At 35.0% G+C, this 26,600-nt stretch overlaps 2 protein-coding genes across 25 annotated transcripts in view; one reads left to right on the top strand and one right to left on the bottom strand.

The window, feature by feature from the left end:
* Window positions 1-1,244: 1,244 nt before the first annotated feature.
* Window positions 1,245-4,433, bottom strand: LOC18435204 (type II inositol polyphosphate 5-phosphatase 15). The gene is made up of 5 exons (XM_020667829.2): window positions 4,312-4,433; window positions 3,725-3,968; window positions 3,361-3,521; window positions 2,715-2,780; window positions 1,245-2,476 (listed from the first exon to the last, which is right to left on the bottom strand). Exons 1-5 carry the CDS (start codon window positions 4,431-4,433, stop codon window positions 1,636-1,638), a joined length of 1,434 nt encoding a protein of 477 aa, XP_020523488.2. The 3' UTR covers window positions 1,245-1,635.
* A 13,380-nt stretch (window positions 4,434-17,813) lies between these two features.
* The window catches only part of TRANS11 (translocase 11), a 78,996-nt gene continuing 70,209 nt past the window's right edge, over window positions 17,814-26,600 (top strand). For 5 of the 24 annotated variants that reach the window (XR_016050895.1, XR_016050897.1, XR_016050894.1 and 2 more), the window contains exons 1-5: window positions 17,822-18,203; window positions 18,350-18,448; window positions 18,808-19,046; window positions 24,181-24,631; window positions 24,741-24,874. Coding sequence is in view for 9 of the 24 variants with exons in the window: in XM_088860318.1 (XP_088716444.1) it covers window positions 18,102-18,203; window positions 18,350-18,448; window positions 18,808-19,046; window positions 24,181-24,631; window positions 24,741-24,805 (956 nt within the window). In the remaining 15 variants the exon portion in view is untranslated. Of the gene's footprint in view, window positions 18,204-18,349; window positions 18,454-18,807; window positions 19,047-19,741; window positions 19,805-20,175; window positions 20,204-24,180; window positions 24,632-24,740; window positions 24,875-26,600 lie in introns of those variants that run through there. The other 19 variants (XR_016050900.1, XR_016050891.1, XR_016050892.1 and 16 more) reach the window with 14 other exon arrangements.

Consider the following 26,600-nt stretch of genomic DNA (forward strand, 5'->3'; position numbering starts at 1 on the left):
CATCTTCAGGATGAATCCGAATTTGATGGTACCCACTCTTTAAATCAATCTTTGAGAAAAACTTGGCTCCATTAAGTATATCTAACATATCATCTAGCCTAGGTATGCGAAATCGGTACTATTGTGATTTTGTTGATTGCCCAACTATCCACATACATCCTCCATGACCCATCTTTTTTTGGAGTTAGTAATGCAGGGACGACATATGGTGACATGCTTTCTCAAAGCAATCCCTTCTTAAGCAAAGCAATAACTTGTCTGTGCAACTCCTCATGTTCCATAGGGCACATTCAATAATGGGCCAAATTTGATAGGCTAGATCCGGGCACCAAGTCAATGTAATGCTAAATATTTCTTATTGGAGGAAGACCATCTTCAAGTATCAAGTCTTTATACTTATCAAGTAGATGTTCAAGAGACCTAAGAATTGCAATCAGTACAGAATTTTCTTTTGCAACCAATACATAAATCACATCCATATCCTTGTTATCCCCTTTTAATTTTTGAACATTAAGCAACTTTGAACCCTCCTCTTTAGTGGATTTAGGTTTAAGAAGTTGCTTCATAGGGTGGAGTACTACATTAATACCATCTTTAGCAAAAGAATAAGTGTTTGGCCTAGTTTTATGCACCATATCATGATCATAAAGCCCTGGTCTACCAAGTAATATGTGGCATGCATCCATAGGTGCTACATCACACTACACTTTATCTTTATAATTAGCACCAACGGAAAAAAAGATTAAACAACGAGTAAGAATTGGTACCTCACCTCTTTTCTTGAACCACTGGATGTGATATGGGCATGGGTGTTTATGTTCCTTCAATTGAAGTTTAGACATCACCTTTTAAGACCCAATGTTATCACTGCTCCCACCATCAATTAATACTGTATGCCTCTTGATGTGCAAATTGTTTGAAAAATATTATGTCGCAGCCACTTCTCTCCTTGTTAGGTATTGGGGTTGATAACATAGTTCGCTGGACAACTAAGACTTCACCCTTTTCATCTCCATACAAATCATCCACTTCACCTTTGAAAGGCCCAGTAAGACTGGCTCGTCCCAATATCACCTTGGCCTTCATAAGTGTATCCTTCATCAACTTTTTCTTCACAATTTTCTTCAGCCAAATTAACTTTGACAAAGAGTTGACGTGAGGGGCAATTGAATGTCATATGTCCAGGTTGTTGGCACTTGAAACACATTATTTGTGTATTATCACAAAGTGTTTTAGTATATTAATATATTGCCCAACTGAATACAATAGTAGTTAGTATTAAGTTAATTTATTTATTGATAGATTCTGAAATAGAGCCACCTCTTTGCGAAGTTTTTTGTATTCGATTTGGTCTGCTGATGATAAAGTGTGCTACCCAGCAGCAGAGCAGGGAAGCAAACTTAAGTTCCTTAAGTTTATAATAAACTATGGTTAACTCTTTCACATTGATGCCATCTTATTTATAGGGTGCATTTCCTAACATCTGGATGAATGATATGAGCTTAGTAATAGCTTTTACTAAATTTAGTAGCAAGATGTGCCACTCAAATTTACTCAAAGGACCCTTGCTAAAACAAACAAAGCAAAGAAAATGGTAGAGTGAGTTTAAAACAAATCAATGGCAATGTAAGAGATTCAATAGTAAAATAGAACCGATGATCTTACAGTTTCTTTCGCTGCTGCCATTGCAAGGAAACCGGCACCCATTTCCACTTCCTGCAACCCCACAACCACAATACCAACATCCGATGCCGAAGAACCAAGCCACGCTATGAGAGAATCATGAGAGGCTCTTTCCTGACCCACATTCCATGTCCCAACCAATATTTTAAGTGTTTCTCGTTTCGTATAAACAAGTTCCTTTAGAGCCAATTCGGTGCTCAATATATCATCAAGAGGCCCTGGAGATGTCATGTTCCAAGCACGAATGCCCCCATGACTAGCCAAAGTGAAGACAAAACCACCCCCAACCACCATCTTTGTAACCCCACAACTATGAGCCACCCAACCCCCCAATAGTTTACCCTCAAGATCCACTACCTGTATAGTACCATTAGCATAACCTATCCACAATCTCATTCCAAAAGCACAAAGGCATTGAACAGGAGAAGAGTGGTAGTGGAACTCTTGCAAACGATTGCCATTGCCATCCCATTGCACAAGTGCACCATTTGCACAGCCAGTCCAAATCATGCCATCCATGGATGCCACAATTGCCTCAGTTCTCCGACTGTCGTCACCAAATGTACCCTTAACAGCAACTCTGCGAACAGCATCAGCTGCTCCCATCAAAGCATTACGTGAGCGTTGGAAGAAACTGAGGGAGCCTTGGGTTTTTTCCTTCTTTGCGACTGATACAAACTTCACCTTCATCTCATCTTCTAAGGTAGACTCCTGTGCCGATGATATGTCTACACGAACCTCAGCCTGCCCATCCACTCCCAAAACTTTTAAAAGATCCCTTGTACGAGCATCCCTGCAATTGAAAGCCCCATTGAAGAATTCAAAAAAGATAAAACTGATAGAGAGAGAAAGAACATAAAAAATAACCCAATTATGGAACAGTTAAAAAAGAACAAAAAATGACAGAAAGTAGGCATGTTTCCCACAACCAGAGGACATACACATACATAAAAAACAACACATGTATACATATGTGAGCAAGTACTGAGAGAGAGAGGGAGAGAGAGTTATGTATAAAAGGGAACACATACCACAACGCAAAGGACAAGTACCCACCACTCCACACTTTTGCCCTAGAATAATCTGATACCAAGTATCTTATGAACATAAATCACATCCATATCTTTGTTATCCCCTTTTAATTTTTGAACATTAAGCAACTTTGAACCCTCCTCTTTAGTGGATTTAGGTTTAAGAAGTTGCTTCATAGGGTGGAGTACTACATTAATACCATCTTTAGCAAAAGAATAAGTGTTTGGCCTAGTTTTATGCACCATATCATGATCATAAAGCCCTGGTCTACCAAGTAATATGTGGCATGCATCCATAGGTGCTACATCACACTACACTTTATCTTTATAATTAGCACCAACGGAAAAAAAGATTAAACAACGAGTAAGAATTGGTACCTCACCTCCTTTCTTGAACCACTGGATGTGATATGGGCATGGGTGTTTATGTTCCTTCAATTGAAGTTTAGACATCACCTTTTAAGACCCAATGTTATCACTGCTGCCACCATCAATTAATACTGTATGCCTCTTGATGTGCAAATTGTTTGAAAAATATTATGTCGCAGCCACTTCTCATCCTTGTTAGGTATTGGGGTTGATAACATAGTTCACTGGACAACTAAGACTTCACCCTTTTCATCTCCATACAAATCATCCACTTCACCTTTGAAAGGCCCAGTAAGACTGGCTCGTCCCAATATCACCTTGGCCTTCATAAGTGTATCCTTCATCAACTTTTTCTTCACAATTTTCTTCAGCCAAATTAACTTTGACAAAGAGTTGACGTGAGGGGCAATTGAATGTCATATGTCCAGGTTGTTGGCACTTGAAACACATTATTTGTGTATTATCACAAAGTGTTTTAGTATATTAATATATTGCCCAACCCTCTCCCAACACCACCTCTCCCCATATTAGGGTCTGGCCTAGTTGGGAAATTATGAGAGGTTTGATTTCCACGCACTATAGGTGGTCTTTTAAAGGTTAAAAAACTTGCTGCCCTGTATTGAAGTAGAGCCTCTTGTCACGGAGCTATTTGTCCCAAGGCCCAAATTGATTGATTCATCTGCTTTGCGGGCCAAAGTATAGGCATCAGACATCTTATAGACATCTTTGAAGGCCAATTCATTCTGAATGCCTTGATTTAGCCCATTCAAGTAACGACTTATTTTTTGATCTTCATACTCATGTAAATTTGCCCTAGATGTCAAAATATAGAACTCTTCAGTATAGTCACTTACAGACTTTTCACCTTGCTTGAGGTTTTGACACCTTTGGTACAAAGTTCGGACATAATTTACTAGTAAAAATTTTTGGCGCATATTCGTCTTCATCTTTTCCCACGAATTAATCTTTTCCTTGCCTTGTCGAAGACGATCCTATTGCAAATCATCCTACCAAACCAATGCATGGCCAGAAAATTTTGTGGTTATTAATTTTACTTTTTTGTGATCTGCAATATCTTTCCAACAACTGAAGAATTCGTTCATTAAATTCGTTATTAACCTGGGCCACCAGAGGTTGGTTAGGAACAAGATGCATGCATCTTTCATCTCTGTTACCTTAAGTTCCAACGCCGGTCTCCGAATTCCTTCCATTCTGAAGTTGAGTGAACCTTTGCGTAAGCTCATCGACTTTCACAGCTACATGCATGAATTGGTCTACTCTCTCTGCCAGGGCTTGAACTAATCCAGTCAATACCTTTAATCCATCGAGGGGTGTCTCTTGTGAAGCCATCGGATACCAATTGGTACAGGGAGAGAATAAAACAAGAAAATTGACAATAAAAAAAAACAAGGTTGAGAAAAAAATACCATCTCTCAAAGGTTTGCAAGGGAATCCACCCCCAAAACAATTTCTTTCAATAGACCAATTTTTATTCAATTCATAGACTGTTTTACAATGAAAGGAGATGTCCCTTTAAATAGATTAAAATAAGATAACTAATAAAAAGCTTCTCTCTACACCTATCTTTATTTTCTCTCTCTCATATTCATGGGCTTTTAGATAGCCATGTTTTCCTCTCATGTTTTACCCAAACAAGACCTCTCAAGTTGGTTATTGTTTATAAAGATAACCTCTAAAGTCGCCCTACTAATTATCCCTGTGCACTCTCTAAACAAAAGAATAATTAAAATCATCCTAATAATTTCTCCTTATTACGTCATTGCCCTTTCTTTCCCTTTTGGGTTCTGCAACCCTTCTTTGGCCCAGTCACAAAGGGGCATGGCGGCATCAAACATAGAAGGTCATGCTGCCCTTTACCAACCTTCTGTTGATTGAATGGTGATCACACTTATTTACCATACCTTTTATTGGACCATATAGATCATAGTACATCTTCTTCTACTCTTAGGGATCTAGCCATATGTTTTCAGCTTTCACTTTCCAATATTAGGACCTCTACCACATGTTAACCAACAAAAATTCTTGCCATAAATTTCTAAAGGGAAATATTCACCGTTGGCGGCCTGTCACTGATGGTGCAGATGATCCGTAACTCTGCCAAGAGTTCAAAAAGGTCCCAAATGGAAGCTATGGATCTCTATAATGTCCTTAGTGGTCTGACTTTAAATATTAAGGTTGTACAAGCCTCATGTAGCATCGATCTTCTTTGGCCTTTTTTAAATACATGTTGTTAGATATCTTGTTGGGGTGTTTGGTGAGAGAGAGATAGGTGCAACTGCACCTGAAACACTACTTTCTATTAAAGTCTTTTTAGGAAAGATTTTATTATTATTTTTTTTTTTCTTTTTTTAGAATAAATCAACAGGAAAAGTTGGTCCCCTCTCCGTTTTCATTAATAAAACACCTAAAATACATCAAGTACAAAGGGATATATTTGATGAGGAATATTTGTGACATCAGGAAGCAAACTTCTAATTTCATGAGTTCAATTACCGAACGTTTCCCGTGTTTATTTTTTTTAGTGAACAGTGAAAACATCTTCAAGGAACGTTGAACCCCTAGTCGACTCTATAATAATAGATTATGGTTTTGAGACTTAGAATTTAAGTTAAAAAAAAAAGAAAACAAAAATTTATCGAAATAAAGATGAACTACTAATAGTCTACCTATAATTTTTAATTTACTGCAATGATCGTGAGTTAGAATAGTTGCAAATAGATAAAAATAGCAAAGGGCACATGCTTCACACATGTTTGGGTTATCGATTGTGCAATGTTATTATTTATATTTGTGTTCAAAAAAATATTTGACAAAAAAAATTTAGGAATTTTTTGTTTTTGAAATTTCTACATAAACTATATATATATATATAATGTCTTTCTGCTGTTGTCCTGCCCAAAAAATATATATATATTTTTTATGTACACAAAAAATAATTATCATTATTCATGGACCACAAAAAATTTAAAATAGAAGAAACAAATTTCATGATTATATTTCTGAGGTGATATTATAAATAAAAATATTTAAAGTTAAACATTTTACTTAAAATAATAATTTTGGCTTTTTTTGTAATTACTTTTGATTTTTAGGAACTTGGGTGGCAAAATTACTAATTATCCTATAGATATTGAAAATATAAATGACTATTGAATTTTTTATTAAAACTAGATTTAGTTACAGTTCATACTTGATTTTTATATGAATTAATGATATTACTTAAATAAAATTTCGACTAATAAATATGTTTTCAACTTAATTGGATAATCAATCCACTTTTCATATAAATTTAATTTTTAAAAAATAATATTAAAAAATAACATACCCTTTAAAAAATTATTAAAATAATAATAAGTCTAATGTGTTTAAATGCAAAGTTTGGTCCTTTTATGAAAAAAATCAAAAGTGACTTCATTGTTTATGTCACGTCTCAAAGCTAGGAAGGATAAGGATAGGTAAGGAAGGGAAAATTATGTCTGCTCTTGCATGTGTATGCTATGCTTCAACTCTCTCCTATAAAAGATTTTTTAGAAATATTTTATTAATATAATTTAACATCATCTTTTAAATAAATATTTTTCTAGAAGAAATCAAAATTTTATTTTTAATAAGCGGTATAATTCAATAGATTACCTATACAAGATGCTAGGAGGCCTTGAAAGTCACACCCAAACTGATCTAGTCAATGGACGTTCAAACTAACCTCACCGAAATTTTCCCCAAGTTTCGGTTTTCTCCCGGCGAGTTGCTCCTTTTATTTTGTTTGCTTTGGGAAGGCAGCGGTGTAAGCAGCGGTGTAAGCAGTGGTAAACCCTCGGGCCATATTTTTCTCATGTAAATTAATTAAAAATGTTCTCTCTCTAAGTTATAAAGAAAAAAGATTTTATTTATATATTAAAAAAAATTTATAGGCATACTTTTATTAATAAATAAATAGACATGCAAGACCACTAAATAATGAAATTAATTTCATCAATTCTTTAGCCATTTAGCTCTAAAGGAAGTAGCACTTTAACTTTATTTGTAGAAAATATTAAAAAAATATAGGTACTCTACTTGCGGAGTATTTCCTTAATGTACTCAATATTTATTGATATTTATTGCATGTATTTTGAAATAATTTTTTTTCTAGTAATAGAATTTTGGATCACTAGAAAGGATATAGATAAGTATCTAAGAAATTAGTAATAATGAATGCTGCATATGTGTGTTATTATGTCTCATTTGGATGATGGCATTATCCCCTATAATTAATAAATGATTTTATTGTGTGTTATCATGTCTCATGTGGATGATGGCATTATCCCCTATAATTAATAAATGATTTTATTGTATCAAAAATTCCTATTTGGGCAAGCTTTCTATGCTTTCCCTACAACATAAAACTTATATACTTCCCTTCATCGAACTGTCCATTCTGAATGAAGGGCTAAGATTGCCCCAATCACAATGTCATGTCTCTACATTATTTTATTTTTAATTTTTTTCGTCCAATCCTCTATTAAACTCGAACTAGCAAAAAATATAAAAATAATATTTCCAGTAAAATAAAATGACCAACATACCTTTGAAAATTTCATGGGGTATTTTGGTCATTATATTTTATCGAAAAAATATTTTTAATATTTTTTATAGGTGCACCCCAATGAGAAGATGGCATATACCAAATTTCATATTCGTACAATTTGTATAAAAGAAAAAACTAAAAATAAAATACTTTGGGACGTCGGATCTAAGATCAAACGATGAGTGGCTCTCTTGATCAAAATTGGACGGCTGGATGGCAAGGGAAGCATAGATCTTCTATGCTGAAGGGAAAGTATAGAAAACTTTCCCTTTCTATTTTATCTTTGATTAATTACCTAAAATATCCCTAGACAAAAAAGTTACTACAATATATGATAAGGGTATCAAATGTCCAAAAATATATATTACATTGAGAAAATACTCTATTTTACCCAATATTAAACAATACATCTTCCAAGGAAATCCCTATGGAAAATAAAAATTAGTAACCTGAAAGCTGATAACCTTGTTTGATAAACGGTGCTGCTGCTATTTTACTTGTTTGATAGTATGAAAGCAGGAAACTACCAGTTTTAACCATCCATTATGTATTGGGAAAAGTTTATATAAGGTTGTAACCTTAAAATGTAGAACTACAGATGCATATCAAACATCCATCGATAAAGATTCTTTTAATTTTGAAACGTCCTCTAATTGATCATATCGACATCGAGATGTATGACTATGAAAAAAAAAAATTTTGAGTCCCAAAAATGGTGCATCTTATAACACATTATCTAGATCATCCATTTTCAAGATTTTTATATGTTTATAAATCTACTTGATTTTAATTATTTTTGGAGTTTAACATTTTATAATTAGAGTTCAAAATAGATTTTGAGATAATCTCAAATAATATTTTCATCAAAATTATATATCATGATAAAATTTGAAGGTGCGCCTTAAATGGATTGCTTAAGGTTGCAACCTTATGGAAACCACACCCTTATGTATTTAATTGATTGAGAGAGATAAAGGAGCTTTATTGATAATAATTGTGCCCCACACTATTACGAGTGGTGGTTCTTTTATTGTATATATAATGGTAATACAATAGCGTATTATACTTTCCTATCTTGTTAAATGCTATATACACTTTCCTATCTTGTTACATTATCCTCTTAAAAGGCAAGAGCTATAGTTCTACTATAACCTTTCCAAAAAATGGAATTTTTGAATTTTGGTTTTTTACTCCCCCTCAAATTCAACTGAGGAGACATTTGAAGCTCGAGTTTGAAGCAAAGATCTTGAAAAGCTTCTCATGGCATGGTGAATATATCATATACTTATTTGTGAGAGGAAATAAATCGAGTGATAAGTAATTCAGTAGTAACATTTTCACCCACAAAATGATAGTCTAACTCAATATGTTTTGTCCGTACATGAAAAACGTGATTAACTATCATGTAGATAACACTAATATTATCACAAAAAAATGTTTGTGGTTGAGGAAGAGGAAACCCAATATCATGAAGAATAAAAGAAAGCCATGTCAATTCTACAATAGTAGATGTCATAAATCGGTATTCCACTTCAGCACTTAAACAAGCCACAGTCGACTGTTTCTTAGTACTCCAAGATATGCAGTTGGAATCAAGATATGTACGGAAACCAGCGATTGAATAATGAGTGGTTGGACACCCAGCCCAATCTGCATCAGAAAAGACATATAACTCGAGGGAACTAGCAGATAAGATTCTTATACCACAAGATTATGCACCATTGAGATTGAAAATGTGCAATTGTAGGGGGATGCATAAATTAACACATTATATTCATACTATGAGAAATGTCAGGCAGTGTTATACTAATATATTAGAGTGCACCAATAATACTCCCCGAAAAATTGTTGGATTAGGAAATGGATCAGAATTCCCATTAATATTATTCTTAATTGCCATTGATGTTGAAATAGGTTTGACATCAAGCATCTGAGCACGATCTAGAAGATCGCATGCATATTTTCTTATGATAGAAAAATCCAACCTAAACAATAAGATACCTTTATGCCAAGAAAGTAGTGCAAATGTCTATGATCTTTCACTATAAATTCTCTTCCAAGTTAGGAAATGAACCATTCTAGAAAATCTGAATTATCAACGGTAACAATAATATCGTCAACATAAAGGATAATGATAATAGTGCCTTGAATAGTGCGAGAAACAAATAGAGATGAATAAGCTATTATGCAATAAAACCCCAATGACAATAAATAAGCACTAAATCGATTAAACCAGGTCCGAGGTACTTGTTTTGATACCATATAAAGCTCTTTTTAATTTACAAACATGATTTAGATATTTTGAGCTCACAAATCCAGTAGGTTAGTCCATAAATATAGGTTTCTTAAAAAAGCCATGCAAGAAAGCATTTTATCGAACCTCCATTCAACTATAGGATGAAATTTCATGAATGCAGCAAAAACGTCAAATTTTCGTTTCAAAGGATAAATCAAAGTAAAGCGAGTATAATCATCAACAAACACAACATAAAATAAATAACTCTTATTAACACAAACATAATGAGATTTATTCTATGCATCAACTTTAATCAACTATTTAGGTTATACGTAACGACCAATTTTATTTTGAGGATGTCCAAGACGTTGATGCCGCAAATCGTTTGATGTTCTTTTATTCCAATTAGAGAATAAGGCTTGTTTCAGTTCTTCAAATATATACAATCCTCCCTTTTTACTTCCATTGGCAAGTGTTCTCCATATGCTCATTTTATGAATCAGAAAACGCTTGATGAGAACTAAAAAATACAAGGAAATTTGTTGTAAATTGACTAACAAATAACAAGTTGTTTGTCATTTTAGGCACAAAAAGAAAATTATAAATATTGAACTTTCTTGACCCAATAGCAATATTTGCATCATCGACATGTGAAATAGTTAATTGTTGACCATTCCCAATCATAATTGTATCTATATCTTTATAGGTATGAAGATTTTGCAACTTACCTGGATCTCCTGTCATATGAGTGGAGGCAGCTATGTTCGAGAACCATTCTGAGTTTCATGATTCAGTTCTAGTTAATGTAGGAAGGGCTTAAGGAATATCTTTTGCTTGGTATGTGCGCTTGAATTAATGCCAACACTTCAATGCAATATCTCAAAGTTTCCTACAAATTTGACACTTTTCTCAAGGTATATGAGTTAGCTGTTTTATTTGGGAATCTTGTTGGAAGCCTTGATCCATGTGTCGCATAGGAATCGTATCTCCACTTTCTTGATTTTTGTGGGGCACCACACGACCCACATTACTGATCTAACTAGTTTGAACAAACCCACATCTTCGAGAGTTGAAGAAATGTTCACCACCAAAGATGTTTCTCCCATTACCTCTGTAATTCTAGTTATCTTTGTTGGGTCCAAAAAAAAATTTCTTGTCCAACAAAGATCATATTTTGATTTGAATCTAAGTGTTCCTAAAAAACATGAGGCTGATTCCTAATCTCATAATTGTCAAATAGATATATAATTTCATAATATAAATGAATAAAAGGTTTAAGCAAACTGGTAGCAAAACTCTCATATTTTGGACCAAGTCCATTAAGAAATAAAAGGCTTAAGCAAAGTGGTAGGAAAACTCTCATATTTTAGACTAAGTCCATTAAGAAGCCAAAATACCTTATTTTCATATGGTATAGGTTTTCAGATAGCCACCAAATCTTCACAAATACTATTGAATTTGCATATGTATTTTGATACTTGCAGAGTTGGAGTTGCTGGATAAGTTGGAACTCCTTAGCTTGAATATTACCTACATAGGCATTCTTCAAGCATTTTCAATCTTCAGCAAAAATCTTGAGCCCAACAACAAGTCTACGACACTCTTCTGATAATGTTCCTAATCTGGGCTTTAAGAAGTGAATCGGACTTTAGCCATGATTTGTATTTGGGTTTTCAATTTCACTCTCACCATTAAGATAAGAAATATTTTAACTTGATGTATGTCAATCACCATTAATGAATCCAAAACATTCCTGACTCTTAATAAGAGAGAGCATTTAAGTTTCCCATAATAGATAGTTGTTTTATGTCAACTTAATAAACATAAAGTTTCTTATATTTAGCGTAGAGGGATGTGGATACATGGATATTGACAACGAAGTGGTCATTAAGCGAACAGGTATCTCATTATATATGGATTGGCTGAGAGAGGATAATAGAGAGTGGGTTTAGAGATTGTGTAAGAGAGTGGGTTAAGACGAATATGGGGAACGTATAAGCCAGAAAGTAATGAAGAGATAATGTCAACAAAGACAATGAGAGGCTTTGACGATGAGAGAAACTTGATTGTAATGGGAGTATGGAGTTAGAGTGAGAGAGGGACTTACTGTAGGGGAACGATCTCAAGGTGAAAGGCTGAAAACCAACAATCCAATGAGTTAAATGTGGTTAGAGGTTCTAACTTCACCTTTTTTACAACTGGTTTTGCAAAAATCGTGAAGAGTAACTGTTGGATTTGGTGCTATCCAAAATCACCTACATAAGGAAATCTTTGTGGGATTAAGATATTCCCAAATTAATATTTCCAAATTATGTGGATTGAGATATTATCATATTTTGTGGAATTGATTGATATATTCTCATATTATATGGGATTGAGATATTATCATATTTTGTAGAATTGAGATATTCTTATATTATGTGGGATTGAGATTGATATTGATAAGTATCCTAAAGGAAATAGAAATCCAAAACTATTAGAACTCTTTGATATATCTATTGGTCTTTTGAGATATATGTGATATCTATAGGAAATTTCTTATTTAGTATTGATTCATAATCTTATATATATGGGATGAAAGTGTAGAGAATTTGTGTGCCCTATTTGGGTCACCATATGAGAATGGTGGTTCTTCTAGAGAAAGAGGGAGCTAGAGCCGTATGTGCATAAGATGCAATTTTCTTCTCTCATTTTAAAGAGAAGAAAGCTTCATTTGGATAGAAATATTGTGATGGTGTCTCTTTTAGACTCTCGAAGATTGAAAGGTTTGTTTTTTTATAGAGAAGCGGTTTCCATAGAGATTTTGAGTTGTTCGCCTTTTAGTGAGATAAAGTCTCGTTTGCTCTCAAAATTCTCGTCCTTGATAATGATTTAATTATGGAATAGAGATGAGAGATCGACAGTGGTGTCGTTTGGGAGAGCAGGTTTAAAAGGATTTGCACGACTTGTGTTTTTGTCGAGGTTTGTTCCAAAATCTTTGATGTAACTTTAATTAGTATAGCGGATTTCAGTTTGCCGTACTAGTAGATGTAGCCCTTTTGGAGTGAACCATGTAAATCTTTGTGTTCTTGTGGTGTGTTTCATATTTTATTTCTCGTACTTTATTTGTAAAAAATCAACCCATCAGGTTTAGAGCTTTCGCGCACAACAGTAACGTGGCTTTCTTAGATGTAATGTGGCTTTGCAAATTTGCAAAGGAAAAACGAACGAGGAAGGGGTAAAGTGGTTAGGGGAGTAATATGGCTTTGTATCTGGTTTTTGTAAAGATTGTGGAAAATTCAACGAGAGCGTGAAATTGAAGATGATGGCTTAGAAAAAGTGAAATATGAGCAGAGGAAAGAAGTATGTTGAGCTAAGATTGTTGATCGATGCATCATGAGAAGAGGAGGTTGTTGCCGGCTCTGATACCATGAAGAATTGTAGAGAGAGAAATGAACTTTGGTAATAGTAATTGTGCACCGCACTATTACATATGGTGGTGTCATTGTATATGAAATTGTAATTTTTCATTCTCATGGTACATTCTCATCTCAAAAGGAAAGAAAAATATTTCTATTGTGGTCTTTCCAAAAATTGAAAATTTTGAATTTTATTTCTATCAATGAGAAAGCAGGAAACTGCTGATTTTAATCGTTCCTTATGTATTTCATTTATTTAATGCGTAAAATGTATATTTTGAATAAGATTTTATTGTTGCAACCCATCTAATGCATTTTTATAAAATGTATAGTTGAGTCTCCATCAGTTAAGAGTATGAGACACCCATCAATTAATTAAAATTACAACTCCATAATCTCCATTTGAGTTAAAACTAAACCCAGTTCAGTTACCCTTCCCATTCATCTATAAAATCCATTACCCAGAATTTCAACCCCATATATAGCAGCTACAAGGACAAATTAGAGCATCGAAGAGAGAGAAGAAGAGATGGAACCATCACAAGCTATTAATTTTTCCACCATTGAAGCAACTGTCGGGAAAAACCATAAAGTATAGCAAAACATTAAATATTCAATGAACATTATACTTGTTTTCATAAGTATAACAACATTTTGTATCAAATATTCAATTAAATTAAGAAAATAACTGACTAGGAGTAAAATTCTCACTACCAGTTCATTTGGGGCTCTAAACTGCCATAAACAAGGCTGGAAGAATTAAAAGGATCCCAATCCTTTATAATAATGGAAACAAACAAAGTATAAATTTCTATGAGAGAGAAACAAGTATTACCTGAAAGAGAGATAGAGAGTTTAGTTTGCAGCTATTGTTTAGTGAGAGAGAGTTGAATATTACAACTACTATGGAGAGAGATATTTGCACACAATTACTTGAGAGAGATGGAAAGCAGAGCACAAAAACCCATAACTGTTTTAGAGAGAGAAACAAGTATTACATGAAAGAGAGAGGAAGTTTAGAGAGTGCTGCAGATTGCACCTATTATAAAAAGATATAATTGCATACAATTACTTGAGAGAGAGAGAGAGAGCGAGAGATTTTGCATGAAAGAGAGAGGAAGGGAAAGAGATTTTGCAGCTGGAGCAGTGGCGTTGCGGAGGGAGTAGGGTGTGGTGGAGTAGCGCCGGTAGACAAGGGAGAGAGGTTAAGATGCATGGCAGAAGAGAGGGAGGGCGTTCAGGTTTTGGGGGTAATACCACCATTGAACCTTCCTTGAAAGTCGCAGCGCAGGGTTTAGATTTACTTGAGGGCCGTTTGGATCACTGGATTTTTCAATCTAGGGAAAAATCAAGGAATTGAGATTTACTAGAATTGACATTTCTTATGAGTTATGCTGTGTTTTTAGAATTGACATTTCTTGGAATATGGTGTATACCAATGGTTTAAAAACCGGATTGGTGATCCGGATCGGGCTTTTCAAAAACCGATCCGGATCGGCGAATCGGCGATCCGGATCGGAATCGGGTGAATCGGTCAGAATAAAGCTTCAAAAAAATCCGAAAAAATTATTAAAATTCATTATAAATATTGGTTTTTAAGAATTCAATAAAAAATGAGGGTACTCCATTAAGAATTTTCATGTTTTTGAATGAATATGCAAATATTGATATGTTCTTTCCCTGCATGAACCGCCATTCAGCATTTAATTTACAGTATTTCGTGCTCATCCCTACACTGTTGCTGTTGGGACTCGATATGTGAATTATATGGCTGGGATAGGGTGGCCTCAAAATCATCATCTCTCTCGTTTTCTCTTTGAATAATATGGATTAAAAAAAAAAAAAAACAAATTTTCAAAAAAATCGATCATGGATTAAAAAAAAAATCACAATTTTCAAAAAATTCTATCATGGATTACAAAAAAAAATTCGATCATGGATTAAACAAAAAAAATCACAAATTTTCAAAAAATTCAATCATGGATTACATAAAATTCGATCATGGATTACATAAAATTCGATCATGAATTACATAAAATTCGATCATGGATTACAAAAAAAAACAAACAAAAAAAACAAAAAATTCAATCGTGGATTACAAAAAAAGAAAAAAATAGTTCGATCATGGATTACAAAAAATTCAATCATGGATTACAAAAAACTCTATCATGGGTTACAAAAAAAGCAAAAAACAAAAAATTCAATCATGGATTAAAAAAAAACAAACAAACATTTCGATCATGGATTACAAAAAAAAAACAAACATTTCGATCATATATTACAAAACATTCGATCATGGATTACAAAAAATTCTATCATGGGTTACAAAAAAAAAAAAAAAAACAAAAAAATCGATCATGGATTACAAGAAAAGAAAACAAACATTTCGATCATGGATTACAAAAAATTCTATTATGGGTTACAAAACACCAAAAAATTCGATCATGGATTACAAAAAAATCTATCATGGATTACCAAAAAAAAAAAAAAAAAAAAAAAAAAAAAAAATTCCGTACGGAATCGCCGATTCCACTGTTCGGACTCGCCGATTCCGTACAGTGAATCGGCGATTCACTGTACAGAATCGTCCGGTTCTCTCTAGAACCGGACGATTTCCGATTTTTGGGCGATCCGGTTCCTTTTTCACTATTTCCGAGTCGAACCGGGCGAGTCCGGTTCGACTCGGCGTTTTTTAAAACGCTGGTGTATACTATTTGAATCCCAGTAGAAATCAAGGAAATGAAAATTCCATTTGGATTGCCTATAATATTTTTTTTTTGGAAATACAAATCCTTTCTCTCTCTCTCTTAAATTTTTGAGATAGTTTATCTCTCTAAAAGTTTTTCTAAAATTTTAATACACTCTCTTTCAAAAGCTTAAAAATTAAAATAGTTTCTCTCTAAATTTTTTGAGAAAGTTTCTCTCTCTAAAATTTTTATACACTCTCTTTAGAATTTGAAATAGTTTCTTTCTCTAAAATTTGAGATATTTTCTCTCTCTAAAACTTAAAATTTGAGATAGTTTCTGTATAAAAATTTTAAGATAGTTTCTCTCTCTAAAATATGATATAGTTTATCTCTCTAAAATTTAAAGGTACTTTCTCCATCTAAAACTTAAAATTTGAGATAGTTTATTTCTAAAAATTTTTAAGATAGTTTCTCTTTCAAAAAAATTTTAGGTGCTTTCTCATTCTAAAATTTGATATAGTTACTCTCTCTAAAATTTTAAGATGTTTTCTCTCTCTAAAACTTAAATTTTACGATAGTTTATCTCTCTAAAATTATCAGGTAGTCTCTCTCTAAAATTTTAATATACTTTATCTCACTAAAAGTTAAAAATTTGATGTAGTTTCTCTATCTAAAATTTTTCAATTAGTTTCTCTTTTTAAAAATTTTCTTTATCTAAAATTTGATATAGTTTCTCTCTCTAAAGTTTTAAGATATTTTCTCACGGTAAAACTTAAAATTTTATATAGTTTCTCTCTCTAATTATTTTTTAAGTAGTTTATCTCTCAAAATTTTTAATGTAATTCCTCTCTCTAAAACTTAAAATTTGAGATAGTTTCTCTAACTAAATATTTTTAAAATAGTTTATCTCTCTAAATATTTCAAATACTTTCTCTATCTAAAATTTGATATAGTTTCTCTCTCTAAAACTTAAAATTTGATAATTTCTTTCTCTAAATATTTTCTGGCAATTTCTCTATTTAAAATTTGATATAATTTCTAATCTTTAAAAATTTAATATGCTCTCTCTCTCTCTCTAAAACTTAAAATTTGAGATAATTTTTTTTCAAAAAAATTTGTATATTTTCTCTCTCTAAAAAATTTCATATTCTTTCTCTCTTTAAAATTTGACATATTGTAAAATTTTAATATGTTTTTTCTCTTTAAAACTTGATATAGTTTCTCTCTAAAATTTAAATATTTTTTTTTGCTCTTGAGCAACAAAATAGATCATTTCCATGAAATGTCAATTCCACGTATTTTGATGGAATTGAGATTTCCAAATTTTAGGCTTAAAATGAGTATTCAGGAATCCCATGAAAATCTCAATTCCAATGGAAATGTCCATTATATACTAACCAAACACAATTGGCCCAACTTTTCTATGAAAGTGACTCCTAGAAATCTGAATCCAATAAGCTAAACAGGCCCTAACATAATAGTAAAAAAAAAATGGTTTGATAGGGCTGCAAATTGTATTTCAAGCTTTAGAAAAATCTTTACATTGATCATATGGGGTTCAACATTATCGCTGTAAAGAAAAATTAGAATTTCAAATTTTAAAAATAATATATATTAAATTAAAAATATCATATATTATAACAAATTATATAGAGTGTCCATTTCACTCTAAAAATAAGTATTCTTAGTTCGCAATATCAATATATTTTTTGAGTTTTGTCCGTATTAAAAATTGATTTTAGGGTTACTGAAAGTGCTTTCCATATAACGATTTAAGATAGGTTTTATTTTGTTTTCATAAAGTTAGAACCTTCATCCATAATGAATTGGAGAAAACGTTTATTTCCCCTTGTTTACAGTTCCAAAATTGATTGACTTTCTCCTAATTTGTCTGTTATCAGGTATAGGCATGTCGCCATCGAACCCTCAATTTTTGAAGTCCCTTGTTTTCCTCGCCCTCCTCTCTCTCTCTCTCTCTCTCTCTCCAATACACTGGCACCCATAATAAGTAAAGGACATGCTCCATCCACTTCTCAGTTTTGAAGTTCACCATTAATCTCTCTCTCTCTCTCAGTTTTATAGTTCTCTCTATCTCGTACTGACGCCCAAATGTATCTCAGTCCTTCTCTAAGAGTTATGCGTTCTGCAACTCTCCAACCACTATGTCGATTTGCTTGCCTTCCTCCTTCGAAATTTATCCTCAATAACAAGGTTTGGATCGCTTTTATAGCGTTGACAAACTCAGGAATTGAGTGTTTTGTTGTTTCGTTTATTTTTTAGAAGCGTCATCATCGAATACTTTCTCTCTGTTTTTTTTCTCACTATCACGGAGTGATACGTTTGTTCTGATCATGTAGCAATCAATATCGAAACGCCTGTCCTTTCTTGGATATGAGAGACAAAGACATCGATGCGTTGTGGGGCATAAATGGATCCAAGTCTCAGCCATGGGAGAGGTTAGGTATTCCAACTCTCATTCTCAGTTTCAGTTTCAGAAATCCTTGCCTTTGCTTTTGTCCCTCTGTGGTTCTTATTGTGATTTTATGGCTCTCATTAAATGTGAAGTTATAGGAAATTCTTGTGATTTGTGGTTTCTAGCCTTCTGCTTGTTAGTAGCTGCAATCACAACGAATTTCAATTCCCTTGTCTCCAACTGTTATCAATGATGGGGGGCTAGTCAATAGGATTTCTTGTCTCAACTCGTGATTTTTCCTTTTGTATGTAGATTGAATTCCTGCACTGACACAAAAAGCAAATAAGATAAAGTTCTTATGTATTATTTCATGGCGTTTAAAGATTTTATTCTTGTTATTAGGATTCATTTGAAATGGATTGTTTTGATAATTGGGATGATAATGAGGGAACTTCCTTGGGAAATTCCTATTTGTGGTCTTCGAGTGAAGGAGAGGAAGAGAGTGATACAGAATTGCTTATAAATCCATCGGGGGATGTGGATTTGCCTCGCAAGAGAGTTAGGTGGTTAGGGCCTGATTCAGCTTTGACCACAACTGCCCACCGGGTTGCGACTCTCCAAAGTGGAGGAGGAAAGAACAGGTGACGCTTTTTTTTTCTCCCAGGATTGAAGTCTTTTTGTGTTTATGATATTGTTGAGTCCTTTATTTGCCATCCTTTGTATGCCATGATGCTTAAGCTCATTTTTTAGTTGTTTTAGCTTTCTAATTATTTTTTTTTTTCTTTGATATCTCTCCTTCACTCACCATTGTAAGCAAAATTATACATGTTTCCCGAAGTACAGAAAAGGAATAGAAAGTATAGGGGTTATTTAAGTTCACAAGGTATGCTATTCTTTTGATGTCGGCCTCCAATGGCTAAGGGAATTTCTTACTTGGAAAGAAGTTATGGGGTGTGGGTAATAGTTTAGCTCTTTCAAAGATGACTTGTTGGGATAACAGATGCCACGTTTTGTTGGGTAAATGGTAGTGGAGGGGAACAATGATACTATTTTTGTTTCCTTCCTCTTGTCACAAGGTATGCTATTGTTTTGATATCGGCCTCCAATGCATACGGAGATTTCTTTCTTGGAAAGAACTTAAGGGGTGTGGATAATGGTTTGGCTCTTTCAAAGATGACTTGTTGGGATAACAGATGCCATGTTTTTGGGTAAGTGATAGTGGAGGGGAACAATGATACTATTTTTCTTTCCTTCCTCTTCTATGTAGATTTTGCTATTTTGCTTTTTTTTTTTTTGTCATCAAAGATGTGGAAATGATTTATCGGTTAAAGTGAATAGGAATCAACAAAGGGAAAAATGGAGGCGGACCAGGTGGTGGGAAGATGATAGATAAGAGGAGGTGAGGAAGCAGAGCAAAACACTTTGCAAGCATGGTACAAAGATTACCAGTGATAGCCATGTTTTCGCATGGCAATGGGTGTCTTATTGAGACTCGAATTTGAATCCGCTAAGATGTACAGAGCAATTTGAAATTTGCACTCATTTTGCGTTAATTTATAATGCCACATAAAAACACTGGGTTGGATTTGAGACTGATCCACCAGATGGCGCTAAAAATACTCAATAATCTCAATTTATAATGCCACATAAAAACACTGGGTTGGATTTGAGACTGATCCACCAGATGGCGCTAAAAATACTCAATAATCTCTTAGCGTACTTTTTGGTTTACAGTCTGTGCCTGAAATAAATAGTTTGGTGTGACTGCAGGAGGTTGGGAATGGAAGCGGAGCAGTAGGTAATCATCCTTTATCGTGTTGGTGCCAATTTCAGGGATGGTATCATGGGATGGGGATAAATTTTTTTACAGGTTTATTTACACTATTTATTACTCACTGTAATTTTAACATCTTAGTTTTGGAAGGTAGTTATCTCTTCCCATAATTAAATCAAATATGGTATACTGATTCTTCAATATTGGTAAAATGAATATCCTTTTTGCATTTTGCAAGCAGCTATAGTGGTGCTTGCCAGACCTGTAAACAAAAAAACTTTTTCTGAACAATTTTATTCCTCATGCCGACATGCCCACTCTTCTTACATACTTTTGTACGTCAATACACATAATACAGAACATGACCGAATCAGTAAACACACCTAGACCTTGCTGCTGTCATGTTCATATGGTGCCTACAAAATGAAAACATAACAAAACAAAAACACAAGAAACATACTGTGAGAGTTGCCTGTGATTAGCTCTTGGGACTTGGTACACCCTTCACTGGATCGCCTACCATCAATGGTGCACTGACTCGGGCAGAAGTCATCTCAAACTCCAATTTGGGAACCTCTAAAATCTGAAGACCTTGCTGTTCATGATTCTTAGGGTTTCTTTTCCTCTTTGGGGTTTTTCTTAATGATTTTTGTAACCCTTTGAAGGATTTCATCTTTTATTCTCCCGAGCATCCCTAGGGAACTCTTGATCTTCATGGAGCAGCCCATGAAGATCATCTCTTGTTGATCTTTAGCTTATAGAGGATGTCTTCCTTTATCGTACATGCACAACAGGCTGTAGAGAAACTTTTTTATTCTTGTGTACTTTGAGTGGCCTGTAGAGAATGCCATTCTGTACCTTGAATTTGTAGCAAGATTAGAGAATCTTTTCTCACCTTTCCCATGTGGATGGCCCTCTGAGAAGCGGTCTTTATATGGAGGTCATCTCTCAGTTGTGGACCTTGTGAAACGAAAGCCCTCCTTATTTGTCACATGAAGGTCCATACATATTTATCTTGTTCTTCTTTGTTCCATGATGATATTCTTGACTGTTCTCCCTCATCTTCTTTGCTGGTCTCACCTGTAACTGAAAGCATTCTTTTCTTGCCCACGTACTTGCCTTGGAGCAGGAACTAACTTGCCTGCCCAGAAAAAACTTTTACCTCTAACATGCAACCCCAAAGGGAACTGTGTAACACCCTTCACGTGCCAAGCCGGAGTATTCCTTTCTCCATCACGTGCTGCTCCTGTCCAGCCATGGAAATCAACTTGATTTTCATCACTAGCCTACCTTGAAAGAGCCTTTGCCCTCCTGCTAGCATGCCTGCCCTAGAGGCTATCATTTTTTATCATGTGCAGTGCAGGGCATGGTTTCTCCTTGTCTTCTCTTCAATGCACTCCTTCATCTTTTTCTCTTGGCGTGAAAACCTTAGATGAAACCATAGTTCTTGGGATCGGGATTGGGAGCGGGAGCGAGGGATCATGAAATGCTAGAAGATCCCTATGGTAGGGGACGCCATCCATAAAATGCACATGTTAAAAATTGAGACTCCTATGAGTACATATGATAATCCCTAATAACAGGAATCAGGATCCCTATGAGTGGAGTTTGAGATCCCAAAATTTAAAAATTGAGATCCCTGAGAGATCCGTTCTGGGAGCGACAGAATCGAGATCCTAGAAGGGATCGCCTACCAAAGTAGGAGATCTCGGTAACCTTAGCAGAGGCCCTCTTGAAGCTCATTGCCCTGCCTTTTAAATCTCTCTCCCATGTGAAAGTAAATTTCAGGTGAGATTCACATCTTGCCCATAGGTGGGAGAGTTGGGCTCAAGGTTAATTTAGAGGATGAGGTTAGGGTCTAGAAAGGAGTTGACTTTGCCTACTCCAATTAGGAGATATGAGAGTTAAGAGCCGCGTTTAATGCTTGCCCTTTATTCCTCAAATCAGCCATCATGATTCTGACAATGATATCACTTATTAATTGCTTTATCCCACACTTGTCCATAATTCAAATGGATGTCCCTCTTAATGATATAGGTTTCTAAGATTCTATTGAAGCTCAAGATTTCTTGAATCTTTTAAATTCTTTTACTTAGAGTCCTCCTCTGAGTGGTAGTCAACTTTTCTTGAAATCTTGGAATATGAATCTTAGATTTTTTCCTTGATTTCTTTCCATGCTCCACTTCAACTAACTTTACGATTTTGTAATACCGCGTTGGCCATTGGGTCCCATGCAGTCCTACTAGTTGATGACATGGCCTCACGTGGTCCTAAGTTTTGCTCATGTGTCCCACGCGTTGGAATTCAAGAAAATCTAATCTGAGGCATGGAGAACACAACAAATCATGAAATTTTAATACAATTGTTTTCAGCATAAAAACACAATTCTACATATTTCCTTCATTATATTAAGAGTACAAAATCACATAATATTCACCTAATTATTTACAAAGAAAATTTCTTTTATTTTTTTAAAAAATAACAATAATGCTTTTAAAATAAAAGAAAATAGAAACTAGAAACATTGAAGGAGTGCCCATACCGTGGGATAACTCATCAACTTATAATTAGGTACTCGATTTTTGCTAACATCTGTAATCACAGTCAATCCTCTCAAACCATCCCAACTGTATCCATGATCCACAATCTCTCTCGCAGGGGCTCATGATCGGCTTTTCAAAGTTAGCTACTAAGTAGATGGACTACAAGGTTGCCATGAACTCTAGGTGCACCCAAGGGCAAGCCATGTCACCCTTAGGCATATGCACAAATCCCTTTGGTGCGGGCTCCCTCTTTGCATATACATGTGCAGGGCACTCAGGTCCACGTACCAAAAATTCGGCTATCATGCATGCATGTCGTTGGGTGGTAATGTTGAGGAGTTTCCCTTAGCCCTTATATGCCCCCAACCTCACGCTAGAGTATCCTTTCCCTTGGCTAAACTCTTGACCATGGGGCTAACTCCGTTCTCAACAAGGGATGACCCGCTAACCCTCAAGGGTAACGTAGTACATGTCTTCTTTCCTCTTTGGACCTAGTGTTTTGGATTTTCGACTCAATGAGTCATAGGCTTAGGCCACCAAGCTCAGCATGAATCCAATGGAACTCATGCCATCTAGCTCCTATGGCCTTTTTCATTTGTAGAGCATCTTTCTTCCACATGCACCACTTCGCTCGCACCAACAAAATTGTGGTGTTTCTCTTTTATCACACTAATTACATTGGTATCCACATGGGGTACTACAAGAGCCAAGGCCTTTAATGGTGTAAGTTCTTTGTTCCTTAAGTTGCTTCGACACATTTTTGTGCTTGGAAAGTTATGATATCAGTTTTTTTTGCAGTGGTCTTTTGCTAGATATCATTTATTTCTGGTGGGCTTTAGGACAACAATCTAAACCTTTGACGCTAGATTTGCGATTGGAAGCAGGAGCCAAGCATTAAAGGTTATAGAGGCATTGGTTTCCTAACAATGATAGCCTAAGATGCTGCATCTTTGGAGCAGGAAACTGAACAGTGTAGGGAAACTGGCTTCTAAGGTCTAGACCAGTGCTTAAAAACCATGACTTGGGTCAAGGGCTGGCTGGGTTCCCGAGCCTGAGTAAGGTGTGAAAAGACAACCGAGTTTTGTCAAAGAGCCGGCCTGGTACAAATAAAAAAAAGGAACAAAAAAAAAAAATACGAACCAGCTAGGCTTGAGCAGTTCCATGTGTTTGGTTCTGGACTCCGCAGCCTGCTGAATCTGAGTAACTTGTGCGCCAAGCTTTCCATCACTAGTCTAGACTCTAAGCTTCTTATTTTCAATATATTTTGATGTTAGCCTCATTAATTATGCGCAAGTTATTTTGCTCGAGTGTTTGATATGCTTATCTATAGTTTTGCATTGTTAATTCTTGTTGGAAGTAGTGTGAGTTATTTGTTCCATGACAAGTAATGTTATCAGTGTTGTAATTTGATACAGATTTTTCTATGTTAACAATTGACTTGTTTTATCTGTGCTGCAGGTGTGGCACTGGGGTTTTGATTAATATAGGATTGTTAGTCTCTTTGCTATTGTTTCTGTTAGTAGTGGACTCATGTGCATGGCGGATCATTCGGATACCATTGGAACCATTTCTTTTAACATATCCATTCTGTATATCAGCGGTTTTGGCAACATGTCTAGGTTTTGTATGTGTTCCATTACTTAGAAGTTTCAAGATTCATCAAATATTACGGAAAGAAGGGCAGGCTATGCACTTCATTAAGAAGGGAACTCCTACAGTTGGTGGATTGTTTTTTATTTCAGTTGGGGTCATAGTTACCAGAACTGTTGCTGGTTTCTCTTCAGTTGAAGTTTTTGGGGCAACAACTGCAACTCTTGCCTTTGCCGCAATTGGTTTACTTGATGACCTCTTAATCCATTGTAAGGGTCAAAATTATAGGCTACGTGCAGGGTTGAAGCTTGTCTTACAGGCAAGATCTTTCTTTTATTGTTTGAACATCCCCCTTTGTCTCTTTTTTCATTTTGCTTCTTGGATTCATCTTATATTTTGAACTGACATTGGTATTTGTATGTTAACAGGTTGCTGTTGGCGCCGGATTTTCCTTTTGGTTCGATTCCACAAATATATTGTCACCCTACGGCATGTATACTCTCTCTTAACAAATCTGATCTTGCATAACTCGCCTTATGCTTGTGCTTCATTAAAACATAATGTAAGTGCTTGTGGCAATAATATGAGAACTGTATATGAACTGATTGCATGGTTAATCATCCATATGTATAGATTTCTCCAGAAAGCATCTTAGTTATGATTTGTGTTTCCAAAAATTGAGCACAATGGGCTTTCGTTAAAAAGGGCCAATATGCCATGTTTCATGGTATCTCATGTTAACCAGGATTGGAGAAACTGACGTCCTGAATAGTGGAGTCAAAATCACTTGAATTTCTCTAGTCTATACTAATGTAGCCAAAAAAGAGAAAGAAAAACAAAGAAATGTTTGGTAATATATGCATCAAGATTTTGATGGTGGGTGGATTCTACTTGACAGCTGCTACTCTGCTCTTCTTCTCTTGAATTATCAAATGGAGAGCTCAAGGGTCTTGTATTGTTGGTTAGACATGGTGGGAGTCGAGAGATGATAACTTATTTGGGTCTATAACTTAAAGCATTAGTATGTTGAGCTAGCTAGACTGAGGGTACTGGTGGATGTAATAGTGGATGCAAATATATTTACGTTGATTAGGTGTGAAAGGAGGTGGGTCTGACTATACATTATGTCTAAAAATACATAGGAGGCTCTGTAATCAAGGAAGTTACACTCATCTCCTTGGTTGGATTTGATGAAGCTAAAGTCTATGCCATAGTCACCTGGATCTCCCAATCAAGTAGTTGATCCCTATTTGGAAGCTTGCATGCTTTAGGGAGGGGTCTCGCTCCCTTGTGATTTTTAAACTTTGGGATCTCAATCCTTCCTATGAAGAATTGAGATCTTGAGTTACACAGGAGTTGAAATTAAAGAAAAGAGAACACTTAGATGGGTTCTAGAGAGAGAAAAGAGGAAAGAAAATAAAGAAGAAGGAGGAGAGAGGTGTGTGAGAGATAGAGAGAGAAAGAGAGAAAAAGAGAAAAGGAGAAAAGGAGTGGCAAGTTAGTCTCTTGTGACCTCCACCCCTCTTGTTTATATTTCACAATATAGAGTCATGAGACTCTTAACTCTAACCCCCAAATAAAAAAGAACACTCCTGATCCACATTACTTCACATTTACCATGAGCCATTACCGTGTATTCTACTTCAGTGCTTGATCTTGCCACCACATTTTGTTTCTTGCTTTTCCAAGCAATCAGGTTTCCCAAAATGAAGGTACAATAGGCGGTTGTGGATCGTCTATCAGTTTGGTAAACAGTCCAATCATCATCAGTGTAAACTGCAATATCAGGATGTCCTTGATTAGAGAAACATATCCCTTTCCTTGGTGCATATTTGAGACATCTTAATATCCCTTTCAAGATGCAGTTTACATGGTGCATGTATAAATTAGCTGACCATGCGAACCGTATAAGAGATGACTGGTCGAGTGATAGTGAGGTCTATAAGCTTGCCCATTATTCATTATTTCTGATTAGGATATTTGAGTAACCCTCCCCTTTCTTCATGAAGTTTATGATTGCCTTCTATAGGAGTATCTGCAGGTCCAGATACCAGGATCGCTGTTTGTTGTAACAAGTCCAACACATATTTTCTCTGGGAGATGACTATCCCTTTCTTTGATCTTGCCACCTCAATTCTCAAAAAATACTTAAGGGGTCCTAAATCTTTAATATTGAACACTTTGCTTAAATAAGATTTAAGATCCTCAATGCCCTTCACATTACCCCCTGTCACAACAATATCATCAACATACACTATCAAGGCAATAATTCCGAAAATATTCTTTTT

The sequence above is a fragment of the Amborella trichopoda genome, chromosome 3 (assembly GCF_054954075.1).
Source record: "Amborella trichopoda isolate Santa Cruz 75 chromosome 3, AtrichopodaSantaCruz75HAP2 v2.0, whole genome shotgun sequence".
Lineage (NCBI taxonomy): Eukaryota > Viridiplantae > Streptophyta > Magnoliopsida > Amborellales > Amborellaceae > Amborella > Amborella trichopoda.